Source organism: Sinohyriopsis cumingii, unplaced genomic scaffold, assembly GCF_028554795.1.
Source record: "Sinohyriopsis cumingii isolate HCF-2022 unplaced genomic scaffold, ASM2855479v2 utg002228l, whole genome shotgun sequence".
Lineage (NCBI taxonomy): Eukaryota > Metazoa > Mollusca > Bivalvia > Unionida > Unionidae > Sinohyriopsis > Sinohyriopsis cumingii.
In genome coordinates this window covers 927,369-943,518 of record NW_028316164.1, presented here as the reverse complement: position 1 = coordinate 943,518, position 16,150 = coordinate 927,369, and the positions used below count along the sequence as shown (strand labels likewise).

The window sequence follows — 16,150 nt, the reverse complement described above, 5'->3', positions numbered from 1 at the left end:
AAAGTGGACCATCTTATAGATATGCTCCCATGTATTCCATTGCGATTCATGGTGGGAGAAGGTAAGGTGTTCCGCCTCTTGAAGATCACATTAGATATCAGATGTAACATTGATCCAAGGTCATGATCTTATGAATTAACTCATGGGTATCCAAATAGAAAACAGTGAAGACATTTGCAAAAAAGGTGTCTGTAGGCACTTGGAACATGTAACTGATGATGTAAGCATGCCCAAAATGTTAGTAACTTGTCAGACTGTGGAAGCAATTAAAGTAGTTCTTTCCACAGACAATGACTGATGTCGGAACTGTAAACCTGGCAGATGATGTAGAGGAATGAGCATGACAGAACTCAGTTAGGAGTGGGCGGAAAACTTCTTCATTCCTCATAGTAAGATCAATGTAAGATCTAATTATGATAAGGGAACCATATTTCTTCAGTTTAGGATTAAGGTAGTGAAGAAGATGTCTCCTGTGCTACCTGTGAAGTAGGTGGAGAAAAAGATCAAGGATGGTGGCTCACTACACTTGCAGTATGTTATGAATTAAATCCCCTTACTTCTAAGGTGTCACTAAGTAAAGGCTTGAGGGCAAGTAAAGAGACATCTCTTAGAAACTGATGCAACAAGATGACCAAGATGAACCAGAACTGATTAGAGGTACTATGCATGATAGATTGATCCATACGAGTGCCAGTACACACTGGACGATGTTCACATGAAGTGTCTGACAGCACTATGCCAAACAGAGTGATCTATGAGAGTGCTTGTATAAACTGTGTGTCATTCTGCTGCATAATTAGTTTCACAAACTGGGTTCTTTGGTCTTGTGGAACTAAACTGGGCATCAAACACAGCAGCAATAAGGCAGTTGTGGAAATGAACAAGTTCCTTCTCTGGTGGCTGATACTGTATGGTCATTTGTGATCAAAGCCCATTGTAATCAAAGTTATATAGCTGAGTCTGATCATGAAGGAACATGGCCTTCTTGGCTGGCAAGAGGCTGTCCAGTTCTTGAGACTGAGATGGGTTATGGAACATTGATCCACATAGCCTGTCCATAATTCTAATATGCAAGACCATACTTGAAGCTCCTGTTGCTCTCCAATAAATGATATGCAAGCCTGACATGTATCCAAGGAATGAAAGAGAAAACAACACATGTTGAGAGGTTGTCAGACTGGCCTCACTTATGTTCTAAATCTGTAAGACAAAATGAAGACAAATACATTATACATAGCGCAGTGTCCTGCTTTATGAACTTATGTGTGTCCTTGCACAGTTACCTACGATGATAAATACCTGTAATGGGTATATGTGCCCTGTACAGGTAGAGAATTAGAGCATCACTATTAATATTTGTAAAGTGGATGCTAATAATAAATTCTAGTAACAAGTAACCTGTGGGAAGGTCAATTTTGACTCCCTATACAGGTAAAATTACTGAAATATCATATAAAGCAACTACATATATTAAGTGGAAGAAGAATAATCAATTTTAGTAAGAACTTACCCACTAAGGAAGGCCAATGTCTGAATGCCAATAACGGCAAAATCACTTAAGCATTGCTTATAGTAATTACATGTATGAGCTGGATCACTCTAACTGCCATCTATATGGGTAAATAACCTTTATCTTTCAGTTAAAAAGTTAAAACATTTTTCTTTTGTCTTGCAAAATTATGTTGCAATCCTGATAATAGTCTGCATATTGTTCCACTGGAATAATTTTCACCTTTTAAAATATCACAATATGTGTCCTTGAATATATGATTATGTGATTTTGTTTTAGGCAGAATTTTAATTCTGAAGTGACAAATTTTATGTCTTCCATTAATGTTATTGTTACAATATTTTCAACTGGCTCTCAGTTCTCATACAAATTATCATACCCCTTCCATATTGCCACTGAAAAATTCCTAGTTGTCTTCAAAGTATTTTCAGCCTTATGCAAGTCATCATGTTTGTCATAGTGACACTCATCTTTGTAAAGCAAATCTCAATATTCTTTCCCTTTAAGCCTTCTAGTTTGTGGACAACTGATTTTTAAAATCTTCTCTGTAGAATTAAAAGATATTTCAAAATCCTAGCTGGGTAACATATCAAATACAGCTCTCCCCTATTAAAACAGTTGTCAGAGTCCATAAGTACTGACTGCATTATGTACTGAACAGCAGTATAGCAAAAATGATACAAAATGTTGAGTCTATTTGTGTGTGTGTGTGTGAACAAATCTCTGGCAAATGCATAGTAATACCAAGCTTTCTTTCTTTCAACCCATATTGTCATATATATGACAGATCAGATTGTGAGTAACATAAAAAACAATGATATAAACATTTCATTTTAATGATTAAATTTACGCTGCTCTTGAGGCCAATGCAACCTGATGTTAACAGCTTCATTCTTTTTTAATTAGGAGCCCTCAATCACATATTTACTACTTCTATACCAATCCTGCTATTAAATAAATGAACATCTCTCTTAAATGAGTGCACTGAGTAATGTCAAGTCAGTTCTAATCAATAAAATATCTCGTTTCCAGTTCAAAATATAAGTTACATGGTTAGAGACTAAGTGATGACATTATGTGCAGCATGCTTTGATCAATTCCAGAACATGGAATAACTGAAAAACTAACATGAATGTAATAAATTCAATCCAGTTATGTCCCAAACACATTTATTCACAAAAATGTTGAAAAAAGGAGTACATGATAACAATATATGGTTTGTTTCTTTCTTTTTATTTTCCAATATGCCTTTTGTTTATCTATTTTATTGCAGCGTGCAGCTGGGGGGGGGGGGGGCACAAATGCAATACAAATTTCTTAAGTCTTGGGACATTCAATCTACGTGAAGAAGTTTCACCATAAGTTCTGGGACAGGAAAAAAATCATTTTATCATGTTACAATATATATGGCGAATATGGTATGGCTAATTAGAGATTCGGGTGTTCAATAGCCTGCTAGGAACACACTATCTTACACTGCCTGAACAGTGGCTAATTAGAGATAAATTGTACCCGTAGAAACATGTTCTGTCCAACCAAGGAAAATAGTTTTCGATGTAAAGGTTTTCAGCTGATAGATATCAAAAGAAATTTAAATTTGTTTTTAATTATAATATTTTAAATTTCTATTTTGGCGTCCATAGCACTACAGTGTTATGTCTGGAATCGTGTTACAGTAAAGCATATTATAACAATGGAGAGCTGTAATTTAGTTTTCCAGAGGAAATCAGTTGTTAGGAAACCAAATAAATTAATCCTGACCTCCCATTCTTGCTCTGACTGGGTTTTCGACTATTGGTCTATGATAATTGTTAATTATATCCTTCGATAAGACAATAGATCTACCCAATCTTGTTCTATGAAAGCATCATCACATTCTAGTCTTTAGAATCTTCTTAAACCTATCAACAACACATGCTTGCTTTTGAGAGTACATGAATTTGGACATTCTTATGAATGTACACATGATAACAAATCCATCATATTCTTGTTATGCTAAAGAAATTTCAAGAAAATACTGAGCACATTCTTCATCAAAATGGTATAAGCAATTTACCAAGCAGACAAACATAGAACCATATATTAACAAAATAAAAGCAATCCATACGAAAAGGTCAATTGTATCCATAACCTAGTATAACAAAAAAAATGTCCCTTATTCCTAATGTTTATATTCTACTTTCCGGTGCTGAATCTTTAATCAACTATGCAACAACAATTTCAAGAGCATGATGTAAATTGTTCTACATGATTGATTCAAAGTAAATTTACAGTCACCAAATTTTACTTGCCAGGACATATGTCTACTATGACAGTTTCTATTTATTTGTCATACAATGATAGTAAGATTAAGATTGAATGATGATTATGACAGAAGACTTCTAATTTAGTAACAATATGAATAAATAGCATTCTAATCACTGAAGTGGTTTACAGAGGTTAACATTTGGTTTTGATACTCCTTATGAAATTTCACAACATTCAAATACATGTATTACAAATAATATCATTTCAGTTTAAAAGTTAACACACAATGCAAACCCGAGGGGAAAAAAGGAACCCATAATCTACCAAAATGTTCATTAAAATTATAACCCATTTCAGGGGTCTTTAAATATTGTCTCCAAAGTACACCTGCCTGAATACATACCTTCTGTGGGCTAAGATTTATGCTGTTGTGGCTGTTATCACCAGTTGCAATGTTGCTCTTCATTACAGTACCAATATTGAAATTATTGATGATATTTGTTGGGATACCTGCAAGAAAAAACAGTTGCATACTTACAATGACAGGGATGTATATATGGTAAACAATGCCAAAATAGGTTATCCATCATATGTATGTATTTGCTAGAGGATATTCCTTTTGTATATTTTGAGAACAATCCACTGGCTTGTTCTCTCTCCATACTGTCACTCTATGTAAAACATGTACATTTACAAGATACTGTTTTTTGGTTAACATCGTACAAATAAGATATGTTTCTGAGATTGGCTTTATCACACAAATTTAATGTGTATTGATACAAGAGGCAAATACTGTGACAGGTTCTTAAAAATTCATGATGTTCTAGAGTGATTGCAACCAAGCACCTTCCTATGACACATGCTAGGATTAAAATGCGCAGTTAGGATTTTATTAAAGTTTTGACCACAAAAGCAGAATATCATACCTATTAAGACTTAAGGATGTATAAATAAAAGAAAGCATCCATTATGAACACATTTTCGAGTTTACATGGAATTCTTTAGGTAAACAGAATCTTGTAGGCTCTACCTACAAGTCTTAAGATATTTGAGTCAATGTGTGTGTGATTTAGATTTTTAACATAGCTTTAACAATTTTTCAGTCATATCGCTACGATGTCTGCAATGTGGCAGTTTAAAGTGATGTCCAGCACTGGAGCATCATGCCGCAGACGTAGCATCATGTCCCACCCAGTCACATTATCCTGACACCAGGACAACCAGTCCTAACACTAACCTCTTAATGATGAGTACCTAGCGAGGCAGCTGTTAGTACCATTTTTTGAAGTCTTTGGTATGACTAGACTGGGGATCTAACCCATGACCTCCCGCATCCAGGGCATATAATCTAACCACTAGGCCACCAGATTGGTCCGTTTTGAGTCGATATATAATCTATGACCTATACTTTGTCATTTTTTTTGTATCTGGACCCTGGACCAATATCATTTTTGACTCTGGACTCTGGACTAAAAAGATACCATTCTGTTTATAACCCATGTTGTTTATCTTAAAATCTAACTAGGAATGTTGAGTAAAATAATTAATCATGTACATATGTTACAATTCTATGGTCTTAACTCATTAACCCCTGGTGCCTTGTTTACGCCTCAAAGGCAGACAAATGTACCTCTACAATGATGCCAAATAATCAGGACTTTCTAGTTGCACTACAAAATACAGAGGGAAAAACGTAATTTTTTGGACCTGATTTTTTTCCACCTAAAATTCGCCCATGGTCAGCATCCGATTGTGTGTTCAGATTTTAGACTTTTTGGCCTCATATCTAAGGCAGACCAATCTGAACTGCACACAGACAGGTGAACCTTTGCAAAAAGTAGGATAAGAATAAAAAATGGTCTGGATATGAAAATGATGGATCCGTTAAGCAAAAAAGAAAAAAGAATTCCAACTTTTACCCTTCTGCTCATTCGCGAGCTAAATAGCTAATAAAAAATTATGTTTCTAATACGACTAGGCATTAGGTTAACCAGAAATCACTAGGGAGTCAATGTATTAGGATGTATTCAGAAATAGCCCCCAAAATGTGTTTCCTACTCGCATTTTAGGCGAAAATGACAAAAACCTCCAGGGGTTAAGGAGTTAAACTAAGTAACAGGAAAGAGTGAAAAACAGGAAGTTTAGTACAATTAAACACATAATTTAATTCCCTAGAATGTAAAGAGAAAACTTAAAATAATTAACGGTATGGTGAATGAAATCCTAAATAATCGTAAAAGTTCTATCACAAGTCCAAAAGTATAGAGAATATCATGAGTTACACTGGAGTTCCGATTGAAGTCCGATCTATTGTTCTGATGTGCCAATAGTCTGGAATAGTTTGATATGCTATCCCATTGCTATAAACTGAAATGTCTTTAAACGAATTTGCGGTAATTCCAAAATAGTTACTTTGTCCGGAAGTTTATGAGCACCTTGTTATTTCAATGAATAATCAAAATGAATAAATGAAATCCTCTCAACTGAACACAACTATATGACTCCATTAAGACCGGTTAACATCCCTCATATGAGACACTAAGATGCAGTTTCAGAATCAGAATGAGGGTCAAATTATCATTTCTAGATCAGTTGAACTTGTCAACAAGGTCAGGTCTTTTAGCAGCTAACCAATCAGAAATTAGGTCACCTGGTTTTCCAAGGGAGAAATGCACGTCATTGACCAGTACCGTACTTAAATCCGATCAAATTCATCAACAATATTTCTTCTACGCCTTCCTAGGTCAAAAGGACACAAAAACATGTTTACCAATCAAAATGACCTTATCTTACAGTACAAACTCACTACCTTGAAGCTTTGTAATGTCTTTAAAATTACCCTTACAATCTACAATCATAAAAATAAAAATTAACACACATAATACAGATATACTTAACACATATATATGGGTATGGAAACTCCATAGTCATGGGCAGAAACTTGGAAAGCATTGCTCATTCCCACAATTATAAACCCTTTTATGCAATTTACCCAAAAAATTGTACATTCTTGTAAGGTTTTCATGAGATGAGGTGGACAAAGGATATCAAGGGTACTAGAGATTTTAGTTGGTGTGGGACGAAAAAATGAGGACAGCTCCCATAGATTCTGGTGTTAAACAATGGTATACTTGGAATAGTCAATTTAGTGCCCCCTGACTGGCCATAACATTCAGCTTTTGAATAAAATGTTCTTATTTTTTAAGGTATTATTTTAATTTTTGTGTGCCTCATATAGCATTAAATCAAAGTCAAGCACTTTGGGGGAATTAGCACACCGTGCTGCTCAGCAAATTTAACAGCATAAAAAAGCAAGATGTGATTAGCTGCTACACAAGGTTTACCTGTTACAACATCCATGGAACTGTTGTTCTGGCAATTGCCATTCCACCAATGCCCTTACACCTCTCCCTCAATAAGTCTCACACAATGAGGTCTAAAAATATAGACCGCACTATATTCAAGGGCATGCATTGCTGAGGGACCTCAGAAAAAACAAGAAGTGATGCCATCCTCGCTGGACATTAAGGCAACTGTCAGGGCTTAGGGGGAAGTAACTAGGCTGTTTAATGGCTAAATACTCATTTTATAATTGCTCTAAGAATAATATTCAAAGAAGCGCTTTTGTAAAGAAACTGTTCATTAATTTTCTAAAAATTACATTTGTTTTCAAGATATCCAACAACTGAAAGATTATTAACATTATTCCAACTGGTTTCAACAACCTTTACGTGTATGTGATAACATTTTGTTATGTCACTACTTTTCGTTGCTATTGACAAGTCTTATGCTTTAAGAAGTGTGAAGCAGTGATCTATGAAGAAGGAACCAGACAAACTGTTGATACACCACCTGACAAGATTTCTTTTTATTAAAAACTTAGAGCTACATTTCAAGAAACAAATGTTTACATCAAAACTCAATTTTTGCATTGTTCATTTAGTAAAATACTGATGCTGTTATTTCATAGCAAGTAATAGTGAAGCTTCTAGTCATACCTGAGGACATCTTTTATGTGCAAATTCAAGAATGCTCTGAAATGAAACTCGCTTCTCCACAATAATCAGTATCTGTGAAACAAAGCTATTTATTTCATGAAGTATTCATTTCGCTTTGTTGCCATGCTATCTTTGATCACATTTATCGTTAGGGTAATTTACGGTGGTCTAATTAGATTACGTACACAATAATATTATAATAGTGTTTGGTCAATTGAAATGAGTTCACCTGACATATGACCAGGGCTGCTACATCTTACACCTGTAGGATTTGCATGTCTTTTAATTTCACTTTCATTCTGCCTCCTTTATTTGATACAAAAGGTGCAATTAATGTGATAATATAAAAGAAGTCAGCTTTTAATTCAGAGCAAAGTAATGAATTTTCAGTCGTATTTCCTAATAAAGGCACACAAATACATTTTTCCCTCATGAGGTGTTGTGATGGATAGCAGAAATCACTATGGAAGCTTGCCATGCTTCAGGTACGTTTTGAACAGACCGAACATGTCATTGTGCTATATAGTTACCTTGAAGCATAATTGATGCAGACTGCATGATTTCATTTTTTTTTTCTTTTCTTTCACCTTGCCCTAGGATTTTGAGTTTCATGAATACTGAATTACCCTACACTGGGTTGTAATATATGATTTATACGGTTTTCAGCATCAAAGAATCCAAATTTTACATTAGAATGGGTCTCCGAGTTAACCTGGTTGATTTACAAAAAAAAAAAAAAAAAAAACATTTTTTGGATACACCACAAACTTTAAAAATTCAAAAACACATCAAGATGATGAGAACAAAGAATTTTTTTTGACACGTTGGAATGAAGACCAAATCCCCCCAGTTTCAGATTTTTAGGAGGTCATCTATGGGGTTCCATTATCTCTTGAATAGGGGAAATTTACTCGTTTTTGCTCTGGAAACCATCTTTAAGGCAAAAAATCGGAAAAATCTAATGAAGGTACTGGTCTTTTTACAGATTAATTACAGAGTATCATCCATTGCCTCACTACATGCCCAATATTTAATCGCTAACTATTTGCATGTGGAAACTGGACTGCAGCAAAATCCTGAAAAAAATTTAGTACATTGCTTGGGATAGGGGTTTTGTGGCCATATAATATGCCAACCATGTTCAGATCCATGATCTACACAAAAAGTTCTGTAGGATTTTGTGATTTTGAGCTGTCTAGGCCAATTAGAAATGTGGAAAAAAGCTATGTGAAAATCCACCCCAGCTACATGCTTTTGCGAGTTATTTGTCACACTCAATTTTTAAAAAGCTGTATCTCAGTCAATTTTTGAGCTCTGAGCCTAATATTCTGCAAGTCTTCATCCCTCAACAAATAATATTCTGGGAGGGCTGGATTTGTGAGGTAATAGTAGCTCTCCTAAGGTATTCTGTTTGGGTAAGTCTACAAGGAAATACTGGTTTTTTTTATTTTGTTCATATTGTCCAGTATTTCCTTCTGAATACTGAATATGATGACTTTCAAATTTTCTTTGTAAAGCTTAGGCATACAGTGATTAAGGATTCTTCAATGTGTGACTATGTCCAAAATATAAATGAAATATTTTCATAATGGCTACATTAGGCGCTAGACAAGATTAACACTTATTGGAATATTCCATGAAATATTCATAGATGTAAAATAAAGAAACCAATTTTTTCTAGTAAAATGTGTTTCTTCAAGAATACTTACCCAATCCTTAGAAGAACTACTGTAACCTCACAAATCCAGCCCTCCCAGATAATACTTTTAGCTAAAGGGTGTTAAAAGTTGTCTGCCGATCTATGTGGCAGTCAAGACGAGTTATCTCCCCTTAGGCATAAGACTTGGCGGCAAAATCTAAGAACTTCTCAGTTACTACTAGAGTAGAAAGCATGCTCTCTATGGATGTAACTGCAGGGAGGGTTAGAGGTTGTACGTGTATTATGATTGGGTAAGTAGCCTCGATGAAACATTTTACTAGGAAAAATTGGTTTCTTCTTTCAATACGTTATCCAATTATAATACCTTTAGAGAATATGTAAGAGGTGGAGGGAGATACATCCCCTTATCCCTGAGATATCATCTTTGGTCCCCTGAAGTTTTGATATAGCTTCTAGGTAACCCAACTAGAGAGGACTCCATCTGTCAAGGCGAGGCTTCAAAACAGAAAAATTGCCCCCCACACACACAAATCCAGTGAAATTGTAATTCTTAGCTATGTATTTATGAAGCAGTCAAATAGTCTGAAAGGGTGACCTGTTGAGATGCAGATATAGGTCCTACCAGATCGACCTGACTCCTCTGGGATGTCAGAAATAAAAGCTGGAGAATGTGGTCTCCGATCTCCATCCGACAGCTTGAGTGATGTCGATTCGCGAACAGTTCCAGTCTGATGCTAGGTTGGTGGCAACAGCTGAAACCTCGTAAGCCAAAGTGCATAATAAGTTCATTTAGCTGGGATTATTTCCCTATATGCTGAGCTAATAACCCCCTTACTCAAGAAGTTAGACAAGATTAACACTTGCCTGTTCTGATAGATCATCCTGTCCTTTTATGAGAAGTAGAAAGAGGCGTGATTGCCCTCCCTGCAATGGCTCTGTTCGTATTAAAGTATCATTGAAAACTCAGAAAAGGTCTCATAGGTGGCCTTTGGTTCATGTGTCCAGATGAGACAGAGGGTTCATGCCAAATGTTAGTTACCCATGGAAGGGAGAGGGTATTCTGACAAGGATGCTATCAGGAATAAGACTGACCTGTCTTGTCAGAACTTTCATGTAATTCAGGTCTGCTGACAGGGCATGTATTTCGCGAATCCTTCCTACAGCTGCTAGCGCCATAAGGAAGCAGGTCTTGTAGGAAAAGGAGCACCAGAGATGCCCTTGAAATCGGTTCGAAAAGGTGTCTAATTCAGCCAGTTTAGTAACCAAGATAGGTTCTGCTTTGGGCATGGGATTAACATTTTTGACCAAAGTTGTTGAGGTCTGATAAGTCATGGGTTTGTATGATATCCTCTGTATCATGATGATGAAAGGTGTCGGCAATTGTGGGAGCATTAACCTTTGATCGTACTCAGCGTTAACTGAGTCTCTTCGAAACGCCAGAGGGTGAATTTAGCTTTATGCAGTATTGATGTCTGGAGAGGCAAGATATACTCACAGATGGGTGAAACTGTACCATTTGACTTCATATGCTTTTAGAGTGGAGGTTAAAAATGCCTGAGTGATTCTCTACAAAACTGGTTGCGAAATTTATTTAAGTCTGAGACGATCTAGACATGCAGATTTGGAGCTCCAGCCAAGGATGAAACAACTGCCATCATTTGTATGAGCAGATGAGGGAAAACCTGAATTTCCACTGGGTATCCGACACAACATTGGTTCCTGACACAAGACTGGAACAGTCGTTGATCCCCAGCTCCTCCCATCATTGTGGTGCGATGAGGATGAGGCACCATGCTGATTCCCTTGCTTTCTGTATCTTTTGAAATCAGAGATGCTCGAGGGTAGGTGTATGCATTCAGGTTGTTCCAATCCAATGATAAGGCAGTACGGGACAGACAAAAGGACCAGAGTTTGGCATTCGATCTTGTTGCAAACAGGCCCACCAATGGATGGTTTCATAGGGTAGAGATCTAGTGAGAACTGAGGGATAGAGAGATCATTACTTCTGTACCAGTTGATTGTTCTGCAACAAAGAGTCCACCAATATGCTGAGGTGTCCCAGAATAAGGCAAACATATCTGTGGCTTCATTGAAGACAATACCACTTCAAAAAGTCCTGCACCATGGAGCAAAGGTCTGCGGATTGGGGTCCTCTGTGTTGCTGGAGATTAAACACCACTGTATGATTTGGTTCCTCCTTGTCATTTGAGATAAGTCTCCACTGTAGAGTTGTCGGACAGAATGAGAACTCCCATGCCAAGCAAATATTCCTGCCTTCAGTGAAGGAATTTTGCAATGGCCATCCTCTCTAGAATTATTGATATAAAAATATCATTCCTGGCAAGAGTATGCACTGCCAGCATCCCAAAAGGATGGTAGTAGGCAGGCTTCTCAGCCTTCCGTACTTGATCTCAAGCGGGTGGACGTGTAGACATACTCCTGCTGTGAGCCAAGTTAGGTTGGTTCCTTTTCCACTGAGGAAACCGTAGCAATGCAGTAGAAGGCAACCTAGGACCATGAGGTTCACTGCTGCATTGAGTAAACCTAGTATGCAAAGTGATTCCCGTGCAAATAAAATTTCCTCAAAAGTACGGTGCTACCATGGGTCATTTCAATGCCCAATCAATGCTATATCGCTGATGTTGCTGCAGGATGTCATTCAGGTAACTTGTTGATGCCATAGAAATGGTCCAGACATTTGCCATTACTCAATTAATCACACAAGTGAAGACCCAGGGACTGACATTGAGCCCCATTTGGAATGCCCTGAAATGGTATACAATGTTGTAGGCTAATTGAGGAATGTCCTGTGAATAGAGACATTAAGGTATGTGCCATCTAAGTCCACAGTTATGGCAAAGTCTCCCTCATAAATAGCATTCAATATGCGCTGTAGTGTTTCCAGTGGGGACCAGAAAGCATACATGAATGGATTTAGTTCGCTTAGGCTGAGGACCAGATGCAGAGAGTTGTTTGACATTGGGACCAAGAAAAGGTGAGGAATGAATGATAGAACCCTATCGGTGCTATATCCTCATGGTATACAGAAATGGGTGGAGCTGTAGGACAGATTTCAGATGTTTGTGCCCTATGGCTGGCTCTTGTGTCCATTTATTGCTTTCCAGAACTGGCCATATATCAATGTTCTTGTTGTGGGAGGGAGGGAAATATAACTCCTTGATGGACTGTTTGCGGACATCATCCATCAGGATGTGAAACAGAAGGTTAGAGGATAAAGGCTCTTAGCTTGTCCATAGAGGTCCTTCAGGTAAGCGCAGGCAGAGGGCACTGTGCTGAAATTCCACCAACTGGACTGGAAGCTGCAGTTTATGGCATTGGTCAAAGTGTGTTGAGCGGCTCTGCTTATTACTCAACAATTCTTGAGACTGGTTCCCATGCATGCTCTAATGTATTCAGAGTGTGAGAAGATGGGCTTTGTTCCATCGAATGGAAGATAGCCGGAGAGAAACGAAAGTCCAAAAATGAAGTCACAGCAATGATATTGCTCACTAACTGCCCAGTGTCAACAAAGGCCATCCGGTGCATACATATGGAGTGTGGCAGTGTCTTCCCTTAAAGCAATGATATCACTGTCAGCTGCTGGAGTTCCAAATGAAGGACTGGTGGTGAGGAGGGAGAGGTAGAACCACCAATGAACTGATGATGAAGGCAGGTCAGAACATCTGTAACTCTCCCAGAGAGCGAAAGTAACTGAAGTCAGAATTGTCCATTCCGTCACATGATCAACAGATGTCGGAGCTCTGGTCCATGTTGTTGATGGAGTGGGAGGAGGGGGACAAACATCCCGGGGATGGGAAACAACCTTAGTGGAGATTCGGAACACTTAATCTTCCCATGCCATCAGATAGTGTAGAAGAGATGACAGTAATGAAGCAACATTGTGTTGGTTGTGTGAGATGAAGCTAAGGTTCCCTATAACATCTGAGACTTAACTGGTGAAGAGTGATAGTGATTGCGCTGGGCTTCACCAATGTCACAAATTGCAACTTTTTTCTGCTTATTGGCAACAAAAAAAAACATCTACCGATTCTTTGGGTTTAACACTTCTAGCTGTTAACTGTATATACAGTCTTGGGCTTGGAGTGGAGAGATTCAAAGGCACCATGAGAGGAAGCCACAAACTTCGATATACAATGCTCTGGAACTTATTGTTACATAAACATGTCCCTTGTTCATATTGACAAACCACGCTAACAGTGCATTGTTATATCACAATCTGCTTATGTAAATGTCTGGCATTAGTATTGTATGCTGTAATATAATCCAAATAACCATGCGACCTGTTTAACTAAAATTGACCACCTCTGAAGGCAAGATGGGGAACGACTACAATCAACCAGGCGGCATGTACCAGAATAAATATATTTTCTGAAACTTCAAAGAAAACTGATTACCTCTGAAACACTGATGGTTATGTGTATATACTAAGCAGATGAAAAAATAATTGTCTCAATGTTCCACAATTATTTGATGTTGCTGCAGCAATAACAAATAGGCATTTGTTTGGCCTTCAAAGAGGGCCCTTAGAGGTGCTTTCAATAACACATGCACCTTCATCAATGCAAGCCGGCAACCTTTGATCAAAGGAAGTCATCAACAAACTTAAATAAAAGCATTGTTTTATTTTTCATAGTGATTGGAACATATTTATTGTGCCATGAAAGTTTCCTCTTTGCAGACAAAATGTTCATGCTTATGATCACTACGCATAAAATCCACATTAAATTTCCAATATTTGGAAAAAATAGATATCCGGCCGTCAAGTTAATTGAAGGTGGGACATCTCGCAAGAATGTTTGCTAAACTTTTAATTGGTTCATGTTTTCATTTCCCCATGATAAACCTCATCCCCTTGGTAGCCTTGGGAGGTTGGTAGTTGTCTCTGGCTGACCAAAAACTAGGCCAATTTAAGTATAAGTACATTATCACATACTCAACTATATGGCCATATGCTATTAGAATAATGAATATCCATGTGAATTGTTTTTTTTAAAATGTGTTTGTTGGCAACAGGGTATAGATCAAATGAGGACTAAATTTTTTTTAATAAATAATTGTTTCTTCAAACATGTTTGTTGACAATGTGATAGAAATCAAACGACGAAAAGTGCTTTCCCTGGATTCTATAGAAGAATGCTTGATAATAGAAGGTAGAATTAATATTTAATACTAATAACACTATTATACAGGTTAGAGAATTTTTAATTCATACTTTACAGAGATTCGAACCCAAGTCCGCGGGTAAACGGCACCAATCACCTTGCCCCTGCACACGAGCCGATATTCCCTAATCACTAAGCACACATCACCATATATATATATATATATATATATATATATATATATATATATATATAACTGTGTGTTAGATGGTTTTTCTAACCAGATATGACTGATACATGGCATGAATTTTCTAACATATAATCTCTGTGTGTGTGTGTGGGATTTCAATTTTTAACGTAGCTATAATAATTTTTTAGTCATATGGCTATGATGTCTACAGTGTTACAGTTTATAGTGATGTCTAGCACTGGGGCATCATGCTGCAGTCATGTAGTATGACTCGGCCAAGGATCGAACCCACGACCTCCCGCATCCGAGGCACATGCTCTAACCATTAGGCCACCGGAGTGGTAACATAAAATCTAATACTTGAATTCATGTATTTTTCATATACATGTGCATTATCTGACACATTGTGGAGTGTACAACACAAATTTAAGTTGTCAGCATACAATTGTATTTCTGACTAGTTGTCTTCATTTAGTCAAAATTTCCATTGCTTACATTTCTTTTTTTTCTCTCTGTAAATCCTAGTTAGTGACGACAGGTCACCTCTTAAAACTTTCACTTGTATGCGAAATTTAAATTTATTTTCAGACCCACCACATTACCTACCTAAACATTCATTTATGTTCACAATATTACTGTGATCCCAAGAAGGCTGATATAAACAGATAGTACTGTATTACGAAAATGGCAACATTTTTGGAAAACTGGCCACAAAATATTGAGTTTGGTGGTTTTGGGCAACAAAGTTTTAAAACCAGCACCAACCCTGAGAGATGAGGTTTGACACTCACAAAACTCATAGAATTCCCTGAATTAGAAACCGTGACTTCAAGACAGTCGCTGGGTAAAGTGACGAAGTTTGTCGCTCACTAATCTCGTAGAACAACTTGAATTAGAAACCATGACTTCAAGACATTCATTGGGTAAAGAGTCTCTTCTCTTGTCAGAGTGCAGAGACAGTGCAAAGCAACATCTATTCGTGGTATCATGCCAAATGATTGTCTCGAGGTGGTATGAGGGTAAGAAACACGTGTCTGCAAAAGTTGGGTTTGACTTACTGAAGCTTATGTGCTCGATAAACATGATTTAAAGTTAATGTGGATAAACATGACTCAGGTGTCACCTATAGAAACATGAATGTACAGGTGACAGAATAAACCATGTACAGAGCGTGGACCTGTACTTGTCCAACTGAAGTGGAAGAAATACAAAAATGCACACGAATGTCTACATTACACAAAAGAAACCTCATAAAAGGGAACTGAGGCACCTTTAGAGAAATATACACAGTAGGTATGACAATATCCATTATGATGCAATTCTTTAAGGGAAAAAGTCCCAGAGATCATCAGTACAAGTAAATAACATTACAGGTAGCACATGGACAATATGAGTGCCTTGACTAGAAATGCGCCGATGTGT

General features: G+C 37.2%; 1 protein-coding gene across 1 annotated transcript in view; it reads right to left on the bottom strand.

The window, feature by feature from the left end:
- The window catches only part of LOC149770907 (uncharacterized), a 99,640-nt gene that overhangs the window by 46,067 nt on the left and 37,423 nt on the right, over window positions 1-16,150 (bottom strand). The window contains exon 9 of the mRNA XM_089949005.1: window positions 4,161-4,267. Coding sequence (XP_089805131.1) covers window positions 4,161-4,267 — 107 coding nt within the window. The remainder of the gene's footprint in view (window positions 1-4,160; window positions 4,268-16,150) is intronic.